This window comes from Magnolia sinica, chromosome 6 (genome assembly GCF_029962835.1).
Source record: "Magnolia sinica isolate HGM2019 chromosome 6, MsV1, whole genome shotgun sequence".
Taxonomy (NCBI): domain Eukaryota; kingdom Viridiplantae; phylum Streptophyta; class Magnoliopsida; order Magnoliales; family Magnoliaceae; genus Magnolia; species Magnolia sinica.
Window position 1 is genome coordinate 73,710,448 of NC_080578.1, and position 23,126 is coordinate 73,733,573.

The following is a 23,126-nucleotide window of genomic DNA, read 5'->3' on the forward strand; positions in this document are numbered from 1 at the left end:
AGAGAAAATGTGGGAGGGTAAAGGCTTTTCATTGGAAGATGATGTAGGAATTAAATTTTGGGATGATAGCTGGGGTTGGAGAAGTAAATCCTAGGGATACATTTCCATCTTTAGGGACTTTAGCTAGGGAAAAGGGAATGAAGGTGAGTAATTGCCTTTCAATGAAAGGCGAGGAAGTATGTTGGCCTCATATCTTTAGAAGAAATCTTGATGATGAGTAAATCAAAGAACTAGTTCTTTCACTATAGCTTCTAAGGAATTTTTTTACTAATGCCTTCATATGTGAATTCTTTGAAGTGGTTAAAGGATAGACCCAGCTCTTTCTCAATTAACTCCAAATTATTTGAAGTGGTTAAAGGATAGATCCAGCTCTTTCTCAATTAGTTCCTTGTACCAGTTTCTGACTGAATGTGAATGGAATGATGGCATTTCTTCTACGGCACATCTATGGCGCTGTGGTGCTCATTTGAAGGTGACAGCTTTTAGTTGGCTAGTAGGGAGGAGAAAAAAGTGCTTACAGTTAACAATCTTTATACGAGGAACATGGCCCTTCGGAACATTTGCTTAATGTACTATAAAGATACAAAATCTATGGATCATTTGTTTATCCATTGCTCCTTTATGAGGGAGGTCTGGAGTCTTCTTCTTCACTCCTTTGGGGTTCTATGGGTTTTCCCCACTCACATATAAGATCTTCTTACCTCTTGGCATGGTCAGGGTATAGGAAAAAAGGGATAAGAGGAGATACAGAGGCTGAGTTTGTTAGCCATTTTTTGCACTATTTGATGAGAAAGAAATGAGCGATGCAAATGAGATGAGATGAGTTCCAAATGTTTTTAGGAGAGCTAGTCTTTATGTCAAGGAGTGGGCGGAGGCATAGATTATCTTGTGCTTCTTTGTCTCATCCTTTGGGTGGGGCGTCTTTAGTTGTTTTTTGTGGTGTATATTTGTATTTTCAAGTTGCGGCCATTTTTAATGGAATATCATCACAGTTTTCAACAAAAATAAAAATACTACAGGCCCAAAGAGAAAAGGTAAAATTGCCAGCAACTCCAATAACCAGGCATCGCAGCAGCTAGCAATTGAAATATCCAGGGCATTAACACGCCCCCTAAACTCAACTACCCCAAAATATCATTAGTAAAAAATCTGATTATCAGCCCACGCACATGTACAAGATCTCAACCATCCATGACGTGCAGCGCACTATTTATATCACGGTCTAGAAACCAGGCCATTTAAACTCCTTGGGATGGCCAGAAAATTGTTCTAGCGGACTGTGTTTTAATGCCATTTTTTCCAAAGAACTAAATGCATAATTTTTCAAAGCCAAAATCGACAGTTGGACCCACATGATGGACGTCCTGGATCTTGCATTTGTCATATTAGCATGTGTGATCGTGTGTCAAATAGAAGAGCTCTACATGCATTTCAGCCTCGCAAAACTCTAGTACACTTAGTAGATATTAGAGATTATCCTTCGTTGACTAAGATAACCAGTCAGAAGGGAAACTTTTTTTCATTTTTTTTTGGCAAACACATTAGAGGAAACAACAGATAAAGCAGAATTCAAATACAAGTAACATACCACTCATATACAAGCAAAAATTACTATGAGAACTTGCTAGTCTTTGCTTAACCAGTGTATGTCTTGGCAGCAAGATGGAGAAGTGCCCGTCTGTGATAAGTTGTACGCAGCTTCTTGTATTTCTGTACAAAAACTGCAAGGTCGATCTCCTTATCAAGGAACTGCCTATGAAGGATTTCAGATTCTTCTTCTGTTTTATTCATTGCATCTGCAAATCAAACACCATTGTTATTGTTCAATTCTCGCTGGTTCAGATCAATGCATGTCGAATGTAAGAGATTATGCATGCATGTCCCATTCGATTCATGCTCTGTGCTTCTTGGCTTGGATTCATAGTACCTGTCCATTACACTTGCAACAGGCTTCCAAGCCCGGTTGCGCATCTGCAATTGCCAAATACGTACAAGATCTAGGATTTGCAAATCCAAGGTATCCAACACCCCTTTACTGTAGTTGCAAGACTACAGCCCTGAATGGTTACCGTTCAAGTCTGGTCTCCCTCTAAGGGAGGCATCAAAGGGGCAAGTGTGTCCACGCACGTGTGTGCTCGTGTGAATGCATGTTATCCTTGACTACCACCGTAACAGAAATGGAGACGTAGGTAATAAATATTCTTCTCTACCTTGCATCCTTTGGAGGAGCATCGGGGGAGAAAAGAACCTCAGATTTTCCTCCTTTTGCCTCTCGAGTTCATTTAGTTTCTCTTGGGCAGCAGCGAGCTCTGTTGTCCTAATGATTCTACACTGCAAAAATCAAATAAAGAGAATAAAGAAGCCAAGCAGTCAAGATCATCAACTTCCAATTCTTTTTAAATAAAAAATCAGAGTCCCCTTAAAGGCTCACCTGATTTCTAAGCTCCAAAATTCGAGGCTCTTTCTCCAAGTTCTCCCCTATTCAACAGATATATGTCAGTATTTAGCCTCTAGAGGAAACTGCTGGACAATAACATCCAAGCATAGAACAAACAGTTGAAGAAAGTTGCACTCACTAGCAAGCTGCGTAGTCTCCTTCCGAAGTTCATCCCGAAGCTGGAGACAGGAAGAAGTGTGAAGTGTCAGCAAGGATCTGACAATGATATATCTTTTGCCTTTTGATAAATAATGACAATTTCGGGGGACAAGAATTATACGAGATTACAACTGAGAGTTAACCACACTGTTAAGTTTTTGGATGTTAACCTTCTCTCCGTGCAAGTCAGGATATAGAAAACAAAGCTGTACAGCTTCTCAGTTGTGACATAAAAGCTGAGACGGCTTCTAGTCAGCTAATTTGTGGTATGCATAGTAAGGCAAAATAAAATGACAATGAATAACACATCCCCACACACAACACGCACGCACGCATGCTCACACATACACTGGAGATTCGTCTTCATCCCCTAAAACCATTATGAATGACAAATCATGCTGGTACCCCTCTCAAGTTACAGTAGCTTTACAATTCATTAACAAAAATGTTAGATACAAACTACATCGTATAGTTGCATGAAGTGTGAAGCGGCAACAAATTCGGGTGCAAAGTAAAGAAGCGTCAGTTTCAAAACATCAGCAAGTATAAACGCTATGAAGCAGAAGCAAGAGTGGTAGCGCTGTTCTGATGTGTGATTCGAAGCGGGAGTGGCACCTGATTAGAAGAATCATGCAACCATATTGATGCAGGCTGATCTAGGCCCACAATCAATGGATCAGGCCCATTAAGCCCGACAACCGGCCCATCCATCAACAAGGAGATCCAAGCTTCCTATTTCGGTATCTACCTTATTTTGGTAATTAAGTGGCAAACATCAATCAACAAGCTATGAATAATCCATTAGTCAACATTTTTAATGCATTCTTATTTGTAATATGTCATTGGTTATCAATGACATTATGTACTTTCCTTATATGTACATTTCAAAACCTTAAATAATGGCTTGAGATGAGTAGTAAGAAGGCACCTTTGAATTGAATCAAATCTCTTAAATTGTTCTCTTCTATTAGTTTGTATTCTCGTGCTTGAGATTGAAGGTGCCTACATTTGGACGGATCCTTCCTATCAGCCGGTTGCGCCAGTTTGGTATACATTTGGGCAAATCCTTCCCATCAATTGGCTGCGCCAATTTGGTAATAGAGTGGGTTCCAACAGCTAGGTTGAAGTCCCGGAATAACAACAATCTCGATATTGTTGTTTCCAGGTTCTTTAATCATAAAATTCTACATATTTTCCTTTATTTCTTTAATCACTTCCGACCATTTTGACACCTACGGACACGATCGTTGATGTTCTCGATGACTAGATCGTCTCCTCACGCCAAGGTGGTTACCAGAAGTTTCTCGTTCGTTGGCAAGGACATCTCTCCAATGCTACATGGATCACAACCACAAAGTTCTAGCATCTGAATCCTGGCCTTTATGAGCAATATCAGGCAATTAACTCGTCGGAGTTGAGTTCTTTCAAGTGGGGGAAGACTGATGTGGGCTGATATGGGCTCACGATCCATGGGCCAAGCTCAGGCCTGTTAAGCCCAATATTCGGCCCATCAAGAAGGAGGCCCAAGCCTCCTATTTAAGTAGCTACCTTATTTAGGTAATTAGCTAGCAAAAATCAATCAACTACCTATGAATAATCCATTAGTCAAAAATTTTAATATATTTTTATATCTTTTTATCTCGTTTTCATATTTGTAACAAGTCATTGGTTGTCAATGACATTCTGTATTTTCCTTATATGTAAGTTTCAAAACCTTATATTATGGGTTTGGAATGAGTAGTAAGAAAGCACCTTTAAATTGATTCAAATCTCTTGAATTGGTCTGTTCTATTCGTTTGTGTTCTCGTGCTTAAGATTGAAGGTGCCTACGTTTGGGCGGGGATCCTTCCCATCAGCAGGTTGTGCCAATTTGGTATACGTTTGGGTGGATCCTTTCCATCAGCTGGTTGCGCCATATATGGTGACATTCCTACAAATGAATATAATACCTCCACACCTTATTTTATGTCACATGCCAACTTATGAAAACTTACAACACCTACATGCATTTTGACTCTATGTTATGCAGAAAAATAAATAACCATTATGGCTTTGATACATGGAGTCTTCAATTGGGCCTGTGTAACAGGCTACCAGCACAAAACTTTTGGACAGTTTACAAGTGATTCGAAGCCTACATCAAGTTGCATTACTCGATTATCTAAAGCAAGTAGTATATGAAAATCTAAGTAACAAGAAAAAGAATAAAAATATAAATATAAAAACAAGGGAGTCAAAAGTAACTTTTGTTGCGACTTACGTTGTTTTGAATTTTCACTTGATCAAGAGAACGCAAGAAGGCACTGTAGGCATCTTTGTCATTTAAAAGCTTCCGAAGCTCATCGACACTACACAGCATTAGATGAGGTAATGGGATCAGCCAAGTGATCATCGAGTGCTCTAGAAACGCTAAATAAAACATGAGACAAGCATTATAAATAATCCAAGTAACGGTTTTAGGCCTTTAGGGTAGTATGCAAAGCAAGAGAGAATCTTTCTGATTCAAAACAAGGCCTAGGGACCATTTGGGTGGGAGGTGGGATGTCAAAAGGTTTTCCCCTTCCACCAGATATTACAACAATCTTACTTTTACCTTGAGGTTAAAAGTAGAACCGTTGAATCTTGTAGAGAAATGGTTGCCAAACCTGGCAATAATGTGGCTGCTTGGTCACCATTAACTTAAAATATCAAGGGTATGACTTCAATGCACAGTGTGCAGCAATTCTTGGTGCGCAGATCTCCCACAATTGAAGATTGTTTCCAGGAATCTAGAAAGCATTTCAAAATGCATTTTTTTAAAAAATGGATGATAACAAAATATTGTTTTATTAACAACAAAAAAGGACGAGAAATATGGGATGCCAAAACGGCCATTATGTAACAGAAACGGTGGCAACCGTTATGCATTATGGGGTCGTAACGGCCGCAACAGCCGTTACAGAAAAAATGACCCGTAACAGCCCGTTATGGCCCCCTCCAACAGCCGTAATGGTCTGCTATGGGGCTGATACAGATTTTTTTGGTTTTTTTTTTTGGTTCTTTTTTAGTTTTTTGTGTTTTTTTTTTTTTTTAAAGGACCGAAATAGCCGTTACAGCCTGTATCATAACAGTAACAGTGGTGGCCATTATGGCCACTATTATCATTACGGAAAACCTTGGCAAGAAAGCTACAAATGATACAACAACAATGATAAGACATCATCTGAACAACTAAGCCTACAGCACGACTTTCAATTATTTGCTCTGGAGCAACTCTGAAATGCTCTTATAGCCCAAACACCCAGCTTAGGAGCCTGCTTTTTGTCCTTAGATAAACAACGTCCTGCGTCTCTGATATATTACAAAATGTTCTGTTTTTCTGTACTTCATCATGCAAATACCAAAAGCCTTTTTGAGATGCATGTTGAGAACCCACCTAACTTTATTGGATGGTAGGAGATAGATGCCAACGACTCTCAGGGTACACAGTGCACAAACAAAAATTTCCCAAACATTAGAACGTGAAAAACTTTAGATATATCAAGATATTTACCTTGACCAAAACAGACCACAAGTCCCATGGCTTGTTATATGGGCCTACAATTCTCAACTCCATGTATAAAACAGACAAAAGTTCTATTCAATGTATAAAGTGTCTAAACCTCAACTAGCGGCATTAAATTTCTGCAAATTGTAGCCTCTACCTTTAACATGCAAAAGACTCTACCTTTAATATGAACCAAACTAAAGGCACATACGCTGGACTCGAGGCCTTACTTCTACTTTTACTACTTGAAGGAAATTTTCTGGCATTTCGAGTGAATCTAGTGGGTTTTAGCGCCATCAAAAGCACACAAGACCGTAGTTCAGGAATGTTCAGGAACAGGTGGCACCATAAATTGGAACCTGGGAAGAGAGAGGATTCTTTTGATCAGGGGAGAGGAACATGCTGGTGGGGCAAGGTGTGAGACACATGGACGGAAAATAATGGGACATGGGCGAGAGATGCATGGATTTAATGTGAAGGGCAGAGCATGGAATCGTGCATGATTCCATTGACCAGGTGGAGACAGGCATTGAGAATTTCCAGTGGAGAAGCACGTCCATCGAGGGAAGGCAGATACATGGCCTGAAGGAAGTGTTACCGTAGAGATGATAGGATGGGCATAGCCTTTTCAAATTTAAAAAATCCAGCCGTTGAAAAGAAAATGGGAACAACATTGTGAGATTAAAGTGATGAAAGAGAATCATTGATAGAAACGATAGAGATGAGATGATGGAGACAGGCAGTAAAGAAAAATATTGCAGTTACTTAAAAACAGCTCCTTTTTGGGTAACGAATTCCGGCTACTCAACTCCATTGTTGCTATAGGAACTCATGACAATCATTGATAGAAACGATAGAGATGAGATGATGGAGACAGGCAGTAAAGAAAAATATTGCAGTTACTTAAAAACAGCTCCTTTTGGGGTAACGAATTCTGGTTACTCAACTCCATTGTTGCTATAGGAACTCATGACAATCATTGATAGAAACGATAGAGATGAGATGATGGAGACAGGCAGTAAAGAAAAATATTGCAGTTACTTAAAAACAGCTCCTTTTGGGGTAACGAATTCCGGCTACTCAACTCCATTGTTGCTATAGGAACTCAAGACAACTATGCTAGTGGACACAATTTCTGTTTAATTTCTTTATGAAAGGTGAAATGTCTATTCAAAGGCTCAAGGACTTATCACCTAGCCTCTAGCGTAGAGGAAATGGGAGGAGGCAAAGGAGCTTGCTTCGTTAGTGCAGCTAGAGGCAAAGACCCATTACAGATTGATAGAAGTTGCAGTCTGGAAGCAAATGGAGTTGGACTTGGTTCTCATAGTTCAAACAGGGGTAAATGTGGTGAGACTCATCCAGAGCCTGACAAGGGTAATGTGGTGAGACTCATCCAGGAGCTGATAAGTCAGAGGTTTTGAATGCAGTCAGGGGCAATCTGGGCAGTCAAGTTCTAAATGAGAGCATACATTATTCTTCAGAGAAATAGCAGTACACAAGAAAAGGCAGGATCGCTTGCATGCTTGAATCCGTAGTTTGGAATGAATTGCGAGTGGATCCATACATGCCGTAGGACAGGACATTTATAGGGGTTCAAGGCAGAGATTTGAAGGTGCAGAGTTGGAAAATCAGAGGGGAAACGCTGTCTCAAATTCAGGAGGATGCATTTGAAGTACTGGTGAAGATTATTTTCTTTTATTTTATTTTGGTTAAGGGTGTGAAGATATTGAGGAAGGAGAGAAGGGACCATCCACAATTCCACATTTTGTCAAATCAAATATTTAAACCATAGTCATTTGTCACCCAATCAATTGAGAATGGCAAGTGCTCTTTGCCTGGTTATGACTCCTCTTCATTAGGAAAACTCCTTCCTCAGAAAGTATCGAGTCTGTTTTGCAACTCTCTTAAGCAAGAAGGTCTGGAGAAAGGTTGATAATAAGCAGAATAGCCTGATACGTTGGAGATGGATTTTGATTACAAAGATTGTCGATCTGTCAGGCGGAGAGAAGGGAGAGCACGATTCTTAGTACCTTTGAGCAGGAAGTTGTGATTATCAACTGAAGAAGGAACAAGCAAGTTAAAGGATTCACTTTTTTTCTTTTTCTTTTTAGTGCTGGAAAACTGGGATGCTCACTCAAAGCAGTCGTAGAAATGGAAGGGTGCTGGGTAGAGTGGCAGCCAGGAATAAGGGGATTTGGGTGTAAATAGTTTCTCAACCATCTATTGGAATGTGGAGGACTTCAAGGTCTTCCGAATCCTGACAAACATAGGTCAGTAAAAGATATGCTGAAGAGAAGAAACGCTACCAACATGATTTAACAGTCAAAGTTGGATCATCTTAGCTTCCAGATTCAAGTTGGATTTGGTCACTATCATATCCAATAATCAAGACCACTTTGTTGCGAACAGATAGATATTAGATAGTGCCCTACTTGCCCATGAATGCATTGACTCGAGACATAAGGAAGGGATGGTGTGTAAACTAGACATTGAAAGGCGGAACAAATGGATTTCTTAGATGCGCAAAAGTTTCTCCTCAGCTACCTTCTCAGTTTTGGTGAATGGTTCTCCTAAGGGCTTCTTCAAAGCCTGTAGAGCCTTAAGGCAGTGGGACCCGATTTCCCCTTTCTTGTTTGTAGTAGTAGCAGAGAGGTGTTGAGCAGAATGTTAACAAGAGGACAAGATGTGGGGCTTATTTCTGGTTTCAAGGGGCATACGAAGGCAACCAAATATCCCATTTGTAATTTGTAGATGACACACTTTTATTTTGTGATGTAGAAATCTCAATGGTGGACAACTTAAGAAAAATTTTGGGTTTTTTTCAAGCAGTGTCAGGACTAAAGTTAAATGTCAAGACAAGCGAGATGCTAGGTATTGAGACTTCTAAAGCTATCATCCTTTGCAAATATGTTTGCTTGCGTAGCCGGATCCTCCCCTTCTTCATATTTGGGCCTCCTGATATGCATTGGCAAACCAAGAAAACATCTATGGAATAAAGTGATTGTAAGATTCGAAAGGAAGTTATCTAGGTGGAAGAGTTGTCATTTATCGTCATTAGCAAGTCGAATCACTCTAATTAAAGCGGCTCTATCTAACCTTCTAGTCTATTTCATGTCCTCGTACAAATGCCCAGAGTCAGTTTTGGATAGATTCGAAAGGAAGTTATCTAGGTGGAAGAGTTGTCATTTATCGTCATTAGCAGGTCGAATCACTCTAATTAAAGCGGCTCTATCTAACCTTCTAGTCTATTTCATGTCCTTGTACAAATGCCCAAAGTTAGTTTTGGATAGATTGGAAAAGATAAGCCACAATTTATGGCAAGGGCCAAGGAAAAAGAAGAAGAAGAAGCAGAAATTCAATTTACTCAAGTGGGAGGAAATATGCGAGCCATTATCAAATGGAGACGCAGATATTAGAGTATTGGAGTCTATGAATGTGGCTCTTCTAGGAAAATGGCAATGGAGATTCGGAAAAGAAGAGGGGAGGCTTTGGAGGAAAGTAATTGTATATTAGTATGGTGTTCGGGGTGGGGATCCGCGTTTGCTTTTGGGAGGACCCTTGGTGTGGAGACGGGCCATTGGAAATGGATTTTCCATCCTTGGCAAGTTTGGCCCCTATAAAGAACATAAATGTATCCAGATGTTTTTCCTATGTTGGCAGTAGTGGTATGTGGTGCCCCCTTTGCAGAAGAGCTTTGTCAAATGAGGAGGCGATAGCTTATGCTTAGTTATTGGCACGGCTTCATAATATTATCCCTTTTCAACCTCTTTTGGTAAATTCTCAATCAAATCATTCTATAAGATGCTTACGGTTTCTAAGGCAACAAGGAGGCAGGAATTTTTTTCACACCTTTTTGTTCTATGGGGCACCTACCTAAATAGTATTCTTTCTTAGGTTGGTTGGACACAATCGTGTTTTAACCATAGATAATTTACAAAAACAATCTATGATTCTACCAAATATTTGCCTCTTATGTCTTATGTATGAACGATGTAGAATTAGTAAACCATCTTTTCATCCATTGCCCTTTTGTGCGACAAATTTGGATTACCTTCTTAACATACTTAGATGTTGCATGGGGTGATGCCTCAATCAGTTGTTGATATGTTCTGGCCCTTCTGGGCGTGACATGGCAACCCCCTTCCAAAGGAAAGGCGGGCATTGTGGCAACTTGTTTTGCTAGCAGTTGTGATGCAGGACATGAAATTAAATATGACATGCAAGATTTCAAGCTTTAGATCATACCAATTTTAAACAATCACAAAATTTCACGTCCCACATATGATCAAACATTCAACAAGGGGAATCTACAAGGGTCCAAGCCTACACACGTTTAGGGCTGGAAAATAAAATTATAAACCAAACAATACCCAAAGGAGTAAGATTCATCCACTCTTGTAAAGGATTGTTCCCCAATTCAAGAGATTCACTATGTTTCAATTCGGGGAAAGTCTAGGGTTTGCAAAAATTGGAAAACTTGGAATTTAGGATTATCTAGGGTTAGGGTTAGGGATTTAAGGCGAGAGAGGAGTGAAATAGGGGAGAGAGAATAACCTGAGACATTCCACGCGTGTGGACAGCAGCCCAGCCCAGACGCACGTGCGTAGGTTCCTGTCCGCACGTGTGCCAACTAGGGGTCGATCGGCCGGGGGAGGTCCACCCTCACGCTAAGTTTCACGTCTATCCGCGGTCCGGTGTGTATGTGGTGCTCCGCCAAAGTTTCAACCCCCCTGGAGGGCCAGAATCTGAAAATCTACTATAGATGAGAACTTGGGTACAAAAATGGGTGGATTTGAAGATGGGATGGTTGTGGGAGATGATGTATATGGAGTGTAGGAGGTGGGGACGATTTGGGATAGTTGTGACTTCACACCACGGTAGTTAGCCCTTCGGGGAAGGAGAGTTTCGCACCCAATTAGTTTCTTCAACTCCGAGGAAAAGAGAAGAAAAAACGCAGAATTTTATTCATAAACTTCAATGAAAAAAACCTACATGGGGTTGTCTATTTATAAGAAAACCCTAAACCTCAAAAGCCGCGTCATGTGCGCACATTATTACTTAGAGACGAAGTAACAAAAATAGCAACTAATCAACGCAATCAAAATCGCGCATAATGTTTCTAATAACGATAATAACCAAAACTCAAAATCCTATATCATCTAAGGTAGTGGGCCACGATCATGAGATCCAATGGTGGAATCCCTATGATGATCCGGTCCACTCCAATGCTCCTTAGCACGGCCCCCTAACTAAGAAGCCCTTCATAGATGTCTTCGTCGATCCAGATCAATAATGGGACCTTCCTCCTCCTTGAGTACGTGCGTAGGATGGGGGGCATGCGCGTGCGCATGATGTCCCCATCAAGTTGTTTGGAATATTTGGCGGGAATGAAATTGTCGATGTTTCCTCAACAACCAAAGATCGTGGGAAGAAATTTTGTGGGACCCCAAAAGGGATGTCATAAAGTGAGCATCTGGGATAAGAGACATAAATGTTGAGGATACAATATCTATGTTTGGGTTGTAAAGGGTCTATTTATGTACACATCGTGGGGGTTTTTTCTCCACTATTTTTCATTACTCTTCAAAAAAGAAAGTTGGGCCATGGGAATCAGCTTTTGTGATCTCTTAAATTAGAGCTATCTTTATTCACTTAAATGTTTCTTACTCTGTTTTTTTTTTTTTTTTTTTTCTTTTTGAAAGGCAACGAAATTTTATTAAACAAAATCGCCAATGAAAATCAAAGGCGAGAAAGACATCTACAACCCAAACAATGAAGAAAATTACAATCATCAAGGGCTTTTAAACAAGAGGCCAATCCACTCTTATTCTAGAAATACCGACTGTTCCTTTTTCCCCAAATTGCCCATAAAACTACCAGCAAGACAAGCTGCCACACGACCCTAGCTTCTTTCCCAGTCTACTGTTTAAGGCAAGTAAATGGAAATGTGAGTTCCTAGAAAAAGAGAGAATGATTAGAGTCAGTTGTTGTTGGCTCCTCTTTTTCCCTTGCCTAAATTTTCCTTTACTATTTTTTTAATCTAGTTATCATTCACAAAAGGAAAAAGGATGCTTATGTTGGACTCCAGCCAAATATATCCCATAAACAAGAAAACAGATGTATAAATACAGGAAGGGGACCCATTAGATCTCCTCCAACTTCATAACTGGTTATGCCAGGTCTATTCAAAATTTCAATTTTGCTTTGCCCACTCTTGGCCCATTGACAGCCCTACCTAAAACTTGTATGCATATAAATTTTACAAAAGTGTCCAAAATAGGGACAATGCTACCTACTCTTCACAAATCACAACACTATGCATTAAAGGTTTCTTTAGCTAAACTTACCTTTTATCCTTCAAGACAGCAATTATGCCCGCTGCCTCACTTGGTGAGAATTGCCCATGGGAGGAAGACTCTGGCCGATCTGAAGTTCTTTGTTGCCCGCTGAGTCCAGAAGAGCTATTTGCCGTGGAAGGGCGGGAAGAATTTGGTGATGAACCAACCACCGATGATGGATACCAAGACTCGGTAGGAATTTCTTGTTGCTCTTGCGAACCCCTATATGCACATTAAAGGAGGTTGGAGCTTCTAAGAATAAATAAACTACAAACTGTTCGTAAGTAAAACACATTGTAGATAACATCTCTCAACTGCATAGATGAAATTCACAGGGAGATCCACACATGCATTCATCTGCTCACAATTTTATTTTTTCTGATTGTATGCTTATGCAAGTGAATGCATATTTAGTGTATATTTTAAGTATTATGCAGTGCAGCGTCACTCAACTGGAAAGATGCTCATGACTATTTTTCCCATAAACTCACATGCTTAGACAGATAAATGCAGGTCTGGAGTTTTAGGTCATGGCATGCAAAGAAGAGCCTTTACCTACATGAAAAAAAATGCATTGCTAGGACTCTACCGTACCAGTTATGCTAAAATCCTTAACACTCAATGCCATCTCCCCATTACAGTGTTTGGACGTACATTGAAATCGCTATTCAAATGCATTTCGAATTTTTTGGATTGTAACCCAAATATAAGTTGTTTGTGGATGTTCAAAATTACCATCATGATCTAAAGTCTTTAACTTTGCTATTACAATATATTTCCGTTCAACAACGACTTGAAATGAAATGTGTTGAAGCAGCACCAGGTGCATGTGCAGTAATGTCCATCAAGTTACCACCCCAAAAAGCCCAGACGACAGCAGCAAGGCCATCATCTTAGACTCTCATTCATCAGCAAACTAATGCCCCATTAAGAATGTGTACGTATACGTGAACTCCTGCAGTGCATCATATGCAAGGGTGATTAGACCCATTCCAGTCCTCCAGCGGTGCACCATACATGGTTCTTATCCTTTATTGTATCTTATTTCTTTAGTTTGATTTCTCCCTTATCTCTTTTTTTTTTTTAAAAGGGTATCACAAATTGTACTAAGAGGAGGAAGAAAAAACAAGAGAAAAGAGAAAAACAAAAAACAAAAAACATTGGGCTAGGGCCGCTGAGATAGCGGACCAAACTAGACGCCAAGAAACAAAAGATTACATCCTTTAAGCTTGTCAGTGCTAGAAGCGAAGAAACAAAAGATTACATCCTTTAAACGAAAGATTTCTCCCTTATCTCTTGCAACTGTTTAAGGCTTATAACTGACTTCTCGCCATCTCTTGTAACCCACCAGTTGCACCACTATCATAAGCAGAACCCACAAGGGCGATCGGCATCAGCAAAAGGACCAACAGGTCCCACTGCTGTCCCCACAGGGACAACAGGCATGGCACCAATACCTACATGTGTCACTGCTATCGCATAACAAGTTAGGCTCTCAAGCTACAAAGTGTATTTTCTCAAGGTATTCAAATTCTCAGAAGGGATACACTTGTTATTGTTTGCTAACAAAAAGAAGATGTCTCTAATATGTCACTTTCTCTGAGAACAGTACTAAAGATGTCACTTTCTCCAAGCATTGTTGATAGTGCTCTCCCAGTTCAAAATCAGTCCAAGCCTAATGAAAAGCAGCTGGAAATGTAAGAGAGAACAAGCCCTCTGAGGCTCTTTTCGATCATCAACCTTCGGATTCAATGCCTCCATCGTCTTCAACTGAATTACAAATTACTCTTTGGAAAGCAAAATGGTCCTGTACATCTCATCCCCATCAGTAACTCTGAGTTACCGGCATCTCTTTATTGAATTACCAATTGCTCTTTGGAAAGCAAAGTGGCTATGTACCTCTCATCCTTTTGGTAACTTCATTTCATATATTTCTCTTTCTCATTCATTTCAAGCATATATTTCTTCAATTTTACCTAATTCTGATTCATTTCACAGTTGAAGATGCTCTAGCCAATCCTCGGTGGAAAGCAACCATGATGAAGATGACCATCTTAGAAAAAGAAGGGACTTGGGATCGAGTACAGTTGCTAGGACAACATGTAGTTGGCAGCAAGTGGGTATTAACTCTGAAATATAATCATGATGGATCCTTATGCATATTGCGAAAGTACAACCCTGCTAAAAACGATCAAACATTTTGATTGAGTTCCTTTATACTGGAAGCCCACCCCATACATCCATTTTAGCCCTTTTATATACATACATCCATCTCCGACCTGCTCTTGTTTTGAAAACATTATCCGTTCCTTTCCTTCCAAGTAGCCAACAATACGGCCATCATTACTAATTTCTACATATGACCTGCTTTCTCCTTGAAACCCCCCCCCCCCCCCCAAATGCACATCATTCAACATACATATCACGCAACAATTTGAAATTACTAACAATCTCTTTTGTAGGTTATCGATAGTAAGAATCTTGTTTCTTTACACTAGCCATGTGAATGCCGCTACTGAGCTTCACACAACCAAACAAAAGAGAACATCACTTCCTTCACCAGAGGGGGGATGCCACAACAAATTGTAGAATGATTAGACCTAAAATGCGCTGACTTGTCAATGGGAATGACAAAATAAGCAGGCAAATCCTTCCGTCATCACCCTAGAAAAAGCGTACCCCTTAAATTTGCTCATCAGTGATGATACCCCCTTCCAATAGAGAGACAAGTTCTTTACCCACCAACCTCCCTCTTGAGTACCATATTTGTCTTTTATTACTTCAATCCGCAATCTTCCTTCTTCCACCCCAAACCTCCATAACCATTTCCCTAGAAGAGCTTGATTCATTTGTTCCAATCCCCGAATGTCAACTATCCCTTCCCTATACAGTTTGTAAACCTCCTCCCATTTTAAAAAGATGGAACTTGTGCTTCTTCTCAGCTCCCTGCCACATAAAATTTCTTCACAACCTCCCCAGCTCAGTCATCACTAATGTCTGGCAGCTAAACAGTGACATGAAATATAGCGGAAGGTTAGACATGGTTGCCTTTATCAAAGTTAACCTGCCAACCAATGAGAGAAGTTTATTCTTCCATCTCAATAACTTCCTTCTACCTTCTCTATAACTATGTCCCACGAGTGTTTGGTCGGTTAAACAGTGACATGAAATATAGTGGAAGGTTAGACATGGTTGCCTTTATCAAAGTTAACATGCCCACCAATGAGAGAAGTACTTCCATCTCAATAACTTCCTTTCTACCTTCTCTATAACTTTGTCCCACAAGCGTTTGGCCGGTTTTCCAACGCACAATGAGAGACTCAAATACATTGATAGAAGAGATCCTGCTTTGCACCCAAAGATCTCTACTAGTTCCGCCACTTCTTCACTAGGAGAGAATACCCCAAACAGCTCGCTTTTGGAAATGTTGACCCTTAGGCCTGAGACCAGCTCAAAACATTTTACCAACTTCCTCGCGTTGAACAACATTTTACCCAAAAAAAAAAGCCTCTGAAAAACCCAACAGATTGTCCCCTGTTGATCATCTTACTTAATGCTTCAATCACCACTACAAATAGAAAGGGGCACAACAATTCCCCTTGCTTTGAGCTTCTTGAAGCCCGAAAGTAGCCTTGTGGCGAACCATTCACAGTCTAGGAATCCCCAATTTAAGTGATCGAATGCCTTTTCGATGTCCAGTTGGCAAACAAACCCCCTTTTCCCTTCCATGTGTCTCGAATCTAAGCACTCATGCACTATTAGAGCATTGTGCAATATTGGTCTGCCCAAATGCTCGTTGAGATTCCGAAATAACTTTTTTCCAGGACTGCTCAAAACCTTGTGGCTAGGATCTTTGCAAGTACTTTATATGGCCCTCCAATGAAACTAATAGGTTGGAAATTACCCAGGCATTCCACACCGTCTTTTTTTCGAGATGAGTGCAATCAAAGAAGTTCCTTGTTCTGACAAGAGGTGTCCTCTCTCTCTCAAAATTCAGCAATGAAGCTAAGTAGATCTTCCTTGACTAACTCCCAAAATGTTTGGAAGGAAGCCATCATCACCGATATCCCAAAAACCATTAGTTTAGTTGGGTTTCGTATTGGGCAGGTTCAGTACTGATAACATCAGCTGAAATTATCAATACTATATTCACTGGGTGGGGCCCTTGATAGAGTGGAATGGCAAAATAGGATTCATCTAGCTGATCCCAATTAGTTGGGATAAGGCTTGGATGATGATGATGATGATTTGCTTCGGAAGAAGATTTGGGGAGGGGGTTTTTGTGCAATCTCTAGCATTTGGCTAGAGGATTGTTAGGGTTCTTCCCTACTATATTTTTCTTCTTTCTTTGATCCATTTACATCCCCTTTGGGGTTTGCATCACCCACTTTCAAGGCCTGGAAATTGGAATGCTTCTTGAAAACATCCGCATCAGCACTAGGGTCAACAGGGAAGGAAGCAACCGATGGTTTTCTTAAATTGAGACTTTCAATCTTGCAATTACTCGCTGATTACCACGAGCACAAACACTTCCTACCGTAAAAGCACGCGATGATTTTTCTTTCTTATTGAAGACGAATTCAAGAAGAACATGATATGAAAGAAAAAAGGAAAATAAATTATTTCTTTTTCATTTTAAGGGATGAAATCAAAATCAACCGCTTGACTTGCCCTAGGAAGAGCTATCCATCTATGGGTCGGGACCATCCCAACTCAATCATAGATCAGAACCGTAGAAATGAACATGGCCAATCTTCAAAGAAATACGATAAAGAAGAGAGAGGAAAAGAGGAAATTCATTACCAGAATGACTTGAACATGGCTGATCGGCTTTCTTCTTTACCAAATCGATATCTCTCTCTCTCTCTCTCCAAAGAAACCTTCCGCCTCTTTATCGACCCATCTTCCTACGAAGTAACGTTGGTGACTTTTTGCCTCCGGTTCGTCTTGCCTCGGTCGGCCCCATCGGCGACTCGTGAGATTATCTGAACCGCACATTTCTGATTTCTGTGATGTACGGTCCACCGTAAACGGAAACGGATTGGCTACTCCCCCTGACACCAGCCCGGTGGCTGATGGTCGGTGCTCTGTGGGCCCCACAATGATGTATGTCTTTTTTCCATTCCGTTCATCCATTTTTACGGATCATTTTAGGCTTTATCAAAAAAATGAAAGGGATATAAATTTCAGGTGGACCACACTACAGGAAAACAATAGTGATTGGATATCCACCATTAAAATCCTCCTAAGGCCCAATTTACTGTTTATTTGACATCCAATCTGTTGATTTGGTCATTCCGGCCCAAATGAAGGGAAAAAACAAAAATCAGCTTGATCCAAAACTTTTATGGCCCCCGGAAGGTTATTAATGGTTCATGCTCATTCAACACTGTTTACTGGAATCTTTTAACTTAAGATTGGGATATAACTCATTTTTTGTCTCATTCCATAAAATGATATGGAAAAATAGATTGACGGCATGGATGAAGCACATATATCATGGTGGGGCGCACAAAGCACCGACCATCAGCCATTGGCTGGTGGCAGGGGAGTAGCCAATCCGTTTCCACCGTAAACGGATGATTCTGACCATAAGAACGTTAAAGAAAATAAAATCTTGGTAATTTTACAGAAAACTACCTAATTAATGTAGAATTTACATTACGGTACCTTATATTCAAAAAGTTTTTCGTAGACTATGTGGGGCGCACAAAGCACCGACCATCAGCCATTGGCTGGTGGCAGGGGAGTAGCCAATCCGTTTCCACCGTAAACGGATGATTCTGACCATAAGAACGTTAAAGAAAATAAAATCTTGGTAATTTTACAGAAAACTACCTAACTAATGTAGAATTTACATTACGGTACCTTATATTCAAAAAGTTTTTCGTAGACTACCTCATTAATCTTCAGCAATTATCATTATAGTAACCTGGGTTGGGTTTCTTAATGTGGCGTGGTGCAGCTTAGGAAGGCCCCACCATGATGTTTATATAAGATCCACCTCGACCACTAAGTGCATCACCATCTTTTAGGCCTACGGACCAAAAATCTGCTCTATCACTGAGTTAGGTGGATCACATAATTGGAAACAGTATACAGGGCAATGCCCACCCTCCAAACTGTTTCCATAAATGTGGCCCATTTGAATCACATATGACCTTGATTATTTTTTTGTAGATATAAATATTGGTGTGCCATTTTATGGTTGGAGTGGATTTTGTGTAATCATTACAGTGGGCTCCATAAAAATTAAGGGTAGACATCTCTCCAAACCTTTTACTTCTGTGTGCCGCCTAAATCATAGGAGCCATTGTCTGCTCTGGTCCTAACTTAGGATCTAGATCTCACAAATACATCAGAGGAGATCATGGAAAATTTAAATTTTATCCTAATTTATTTATTTTGAAATATGTCAGACTTAGTGATTGTTTCCGCAAGCAGCTAGCAATAAGCCAGGGCCTGGTTTCTTACAGCACCAACTGCTGCGACCATATTAGATACGCAATATCATATTGTGAATGGAGATCAAAAGTCAAGCTACCTACGGTTTCAATGGGCCACACCAAATGAAACGATTGGGAGAAAGGGAGCGGATTAGGTGAGATTTGGATCCACCGGGGTGGGTGGGACTCCTGCTGTGGACCTTGCAATGATGTATGCGCCTTGAATCCACACTGTCCAACTATTTTGACAGCTCATTTTAGGACAAGATCCCAAAATGAAGCTAAATAAAATCTTAGGTGGACCACACCACCAAAAACAGTTGTGATTGAATACCCATCCTTAAAAACTTCTTGGATTCCAATTGAATATTTATTTTCCATCCAACATGTTGATAAGGTCAAAAACACCTAAACAAAGAGACCATACAAATATCATTTTGATCCAAAGCTTGCTTTTGTGGCCCATAAGAAGTTTTTTTTTCAATTGACATTGTTTCTTGTACCGCGATACATTTGGCACTTGAATATGCATCGTTTTTGGAATCATGCTTTAACATGAGCTTTCAAAATGTATGGATGGCATAGATGTAGTCACGTACATCATGTATCCATTGAAGCCGCGCCAGAGAAGTCCACCCTTAAATTTCACAGCCACAAAGTGATGGGTATATAAAATTCATTCCAATCATTAGATTCCAAATGAAAATTATGCCTGGACGTAAAAATGAGCCCCATTTATAATTCATGTAGGCTATAATAAAAGGGTATGGGTTGGAAGATGAGCAGTGTCTTTACATTGTTTCTAATAGTATGATCCATCTTTTATAATTCATGTAGGCTATATCAAAGGAAATAGTTTCGAATATAAGCATCATCCTTGCATTGTTTCCAACCGTGTTATCTACTCAAATGATAGATAGAGCTGATTTCTTAACCTCGGCACAATGGATGTGACTCACCTAGTGGTCAAGGTTATTGCTTAATGTCTTAAATCTATAAATCAACGTTCATGTCGATGACAATTTAATGTCATCGAGCAAGCTTCGATGCCATCGAAGTCTGACTCAGTGCCATTGTAAAAATTTAAAATTTCTCATGTTGATTGTTGGACACTTTAGGTGTCCTACTCGATGCCATCGATAGAGATTTGATACCATTGAAAGCACTTTGATAACGTCGAAAGCCTAATCTATGCCATCAAAAAATTCAAAAAATCCATTATTTATTGCTAGAATGTTTAGTATTTAGTTTGATGCAATTGAAGACAATTCGATCCCCTCAACAGTCTATCAATGTCATTGAAGTCTCATCGAAAGTGTCATCGAATAATCGCGCATATTTACACAAAGTTGTGTATTTGCGGGATTTATTTCTGATTTCAATTGTGATTCTGTTAAAAGCTATAAATATGGGTGTAATCGGGATTAGGGTATATCTCATAGCTTTCTAGTTGGTTTTAGGGCATTTAAGGACTTGTAAAGAAAGATTCGAGGTTTGTTCAAATCGGATATTATCTCTCTTGTAATTTTATGCTTTCTTAGTGATATTGGTTGCTTTGTGTCATTGTTTTTTTCCAAAAAGATTTTTCCACACTAAATTTGGAGTATTAATGATTAGATTTGGTTGTTGTGAATAGAGTACTTTATTTGATTCATTTATACGTGTTTTTATAATCCCTGAAAAAAAGTAAGTTTTATTTAAACATCATTGGGAGGCTGACTCAAGCCACGGCCGGCCAACCCAAACTGCCACTTATAAACTTGAGGCAAGGAAGTAGCTTAACAAAAACTTATGAAAAAAAAAAACACGGAAAAAACAAAACAAAAAACAAAAATGTAAACTCTATAGTAATTAAGCAATAATTGGTAAATTTTTGAAAAATATTTAACAGCCCATGTCCTAGCTTGGAAATAGAAAGTGTGTACGGTAGTCAAGTCATTACACTTATTTATTATATTTTAGTACTCAAAACATGGACAATTTGTTGAGCGGATTTTCAGGAAGCCATCCGCAGAAGTTTCTGCACTGGAAACTTAGGTGGGCCCAATGTGATGTGTGTGAGACAAGTCTCACCATCCACTCTGTGAGCTCATTTTAGGCATGCAGGAAAATTCCCACCGATGGAACCTCCCTGAGATGAACAGTGATGTTTACATGCCATTCATGCCACCCGTGACATCATTCCTACGGGGATGAATTGAAAACACAAATATTATCCTGATTCAAAATTTCTGCGGCCCCACTAATATTTTAACTGTGTACGTTCAATCCTCACGTTTAGGGCCCATTTGAGTCCTTGGATCGGCTCATTTTTGGCCTTATATCCTAAAATGAGCTCATGAAACAGAAAAACGGAGTGTATTTCTGACAATCATCACGGTGGGCCCTACCCAGCACGGGAATTTCCTGCGAAAGGCTTTCGCAGGAAATCCGCGTCCCAATGTCCATCTCAGCACGTGATCCCCAATGGGGTGACACATTCTGGGTTTTGTGAGTCGCGACGGATGCAAGAGGAACTCGTTTGCTACGGTACGATTACCTGTTGTGAGTACGATTCGTCGGTCCAAACCGTTTATATGATTGCATCTGTGGATCTGAACCAGTTTGACATGATTTAACTTTTTCCCCATAAATATAAACTAGCTAAGCGTAGTTTTGTAGACCGTTGATCAAAAGTTTTTTATCTTGATATGTTTGAGGCAGACCTTCAGATATGCATCTCATCCGATCAACGGTCGTGATCAAAGAAAATGACCCAGATCCAACGGATATAGTCACCACGACAAATAGTCAACTTCAGTACCAAACCTCGCGTGAAGGTTTGCTAGCCCCACCCGTTCCGGTTCACACACATCTACACGCATCATCCACATGGATTACCTATCAATTTAAGTAATTCACGTGGGACCCATCGTGTATATGAAAACCAGGTGGGCCATCCGCGTCGAAAAATAATGAACGGTTTGCAAAAACAATCAAGATTTTTCTGGACCGTCCATCGCGAGAGCTTTACGTTTCGTGTTCCAGGCGTTGGAAAGTCGCGTGTCGCAAACGGAACGGGGATTGCCTGGGGAGTTCAAGTTCAGTACCGTGACGTTTGTGAGAGATCATAACGAGTCAATCCAAAACTCAGGTGAGGATTCAACGTACACCGTTGAAACATTCATGAAGTTACATAAGTTATAGGTTAGGCTAATATTTTTGTTTTTACAGTTCATCCGCAGGAAGGGCCTTATGAATGGTATGGATTGGATCTCGGTGGAACCCAAGGAGGTTTCAACTGTAGGGATTTTCTTATACATATTTTTCTGTCTTGCGGCCCGGTTGAGTTTTGGATCTGCTATTTTTTATTTGCCAATGTCCTAACATGATGTGAATAACATAGATGTACGGATGAATTTCTCATAAACATCACGGTGGGCCCCACCTAGCTTCCAGCTGCAGGGATTTCCAGCCACGGGCTGTTGCGGGCAATCCGCGTCCGACGCAAACGCGACTAACACAGTGGGGCCAGTAGATCCCTTTCCTTCTCTAGTAAGTAAACGCTGTTCCAGCTTCACTGGAAGCATGGTTAGATGGGGAGCGGATTAGGTGCGGCACTGACCGTGGAACCCAGACCCACCTTGATGTATGCATTGTATATGCACGGCTTTCATCAGTTTTGCCGGCTCATTATAGGGCATGATCCCAAAAACGAAGCTGATCCAAATCTCAAGTAGACCACATCACAGGAAACCGATGCCTGACGTTAAAAACTTTTGGGGCCACTGTAATGTTTATTTGCCATTCAACTGTTGATAGGTGTTTATAACTATTTTCGCACTTGGATTAGTGAAAAGTCACCACGTATTTGACCCTGTAGGTTTGGAACTCACGGAAATTCTACTTGCACTTGAAGATATATTCAAAGTATCTCCATTCAATAATACGCATTTTGTTATTAATGCGATGACACCTACCCTTATGCATGCCTTTAAGGGGAGTGAATCAGCACATGTAGTGTGCCCATGAGTAGTGAGCCAATTATGCGGCAACCTGCCGGATATGTCCATAAAGATGCACTAGGAGAGAATGAACGAATCCTATCACGGATTTGGTTATGATATATTCAGTAATGTTGTCTCTCACCATCCTTCTAAAATGAGAGAATTTCATATATATGTTCAGAGAATTTGCAAAGACTTTAAAGACTTCGAATATCTAAAGATTGGACCGATATC

The 23,126-nt window shown here is 40.2% G+C and overlaps 1 protein-coding gene across 1 annotated transcript; it reads right to left on the bottom strand.

Moving 5' to 3' along the window:
* Positions 1 to 1,503: 1,503 nt before the first annotated feature.
* Positions 1,504 to 17,430, bottom strand: LOC131248878 (vacuolar protein-sorting-associated protein 37 homolog 1-like). The gene is made up of 7 exons (XM_058249374.1): positions 17,264 to 17,430; positions 12,470 to 12,682; positions 4,857 to 4,944; positions 2,577 to 2,616; positions 2,432 to 2,478; positions 2,211 to 2,331; positions 1,504 to 1,796 (listed from the first exon to the last, which is right to left on the bottom strand). Exons 1-7 carry the CDS (start codon positions 17,278 to 17,280, stop codon positions 1,636 to 1,638), a joined length of 687 nt encoding a protein of 228 aa, XP_058105357.1. The 5' UTR covers positions 17,281 to 17,430; the 3' UTR covers positions 1,504 to 1,635.
* Positions 17,431 to 23,126: the final 5,696 nt, after the last annotated feature.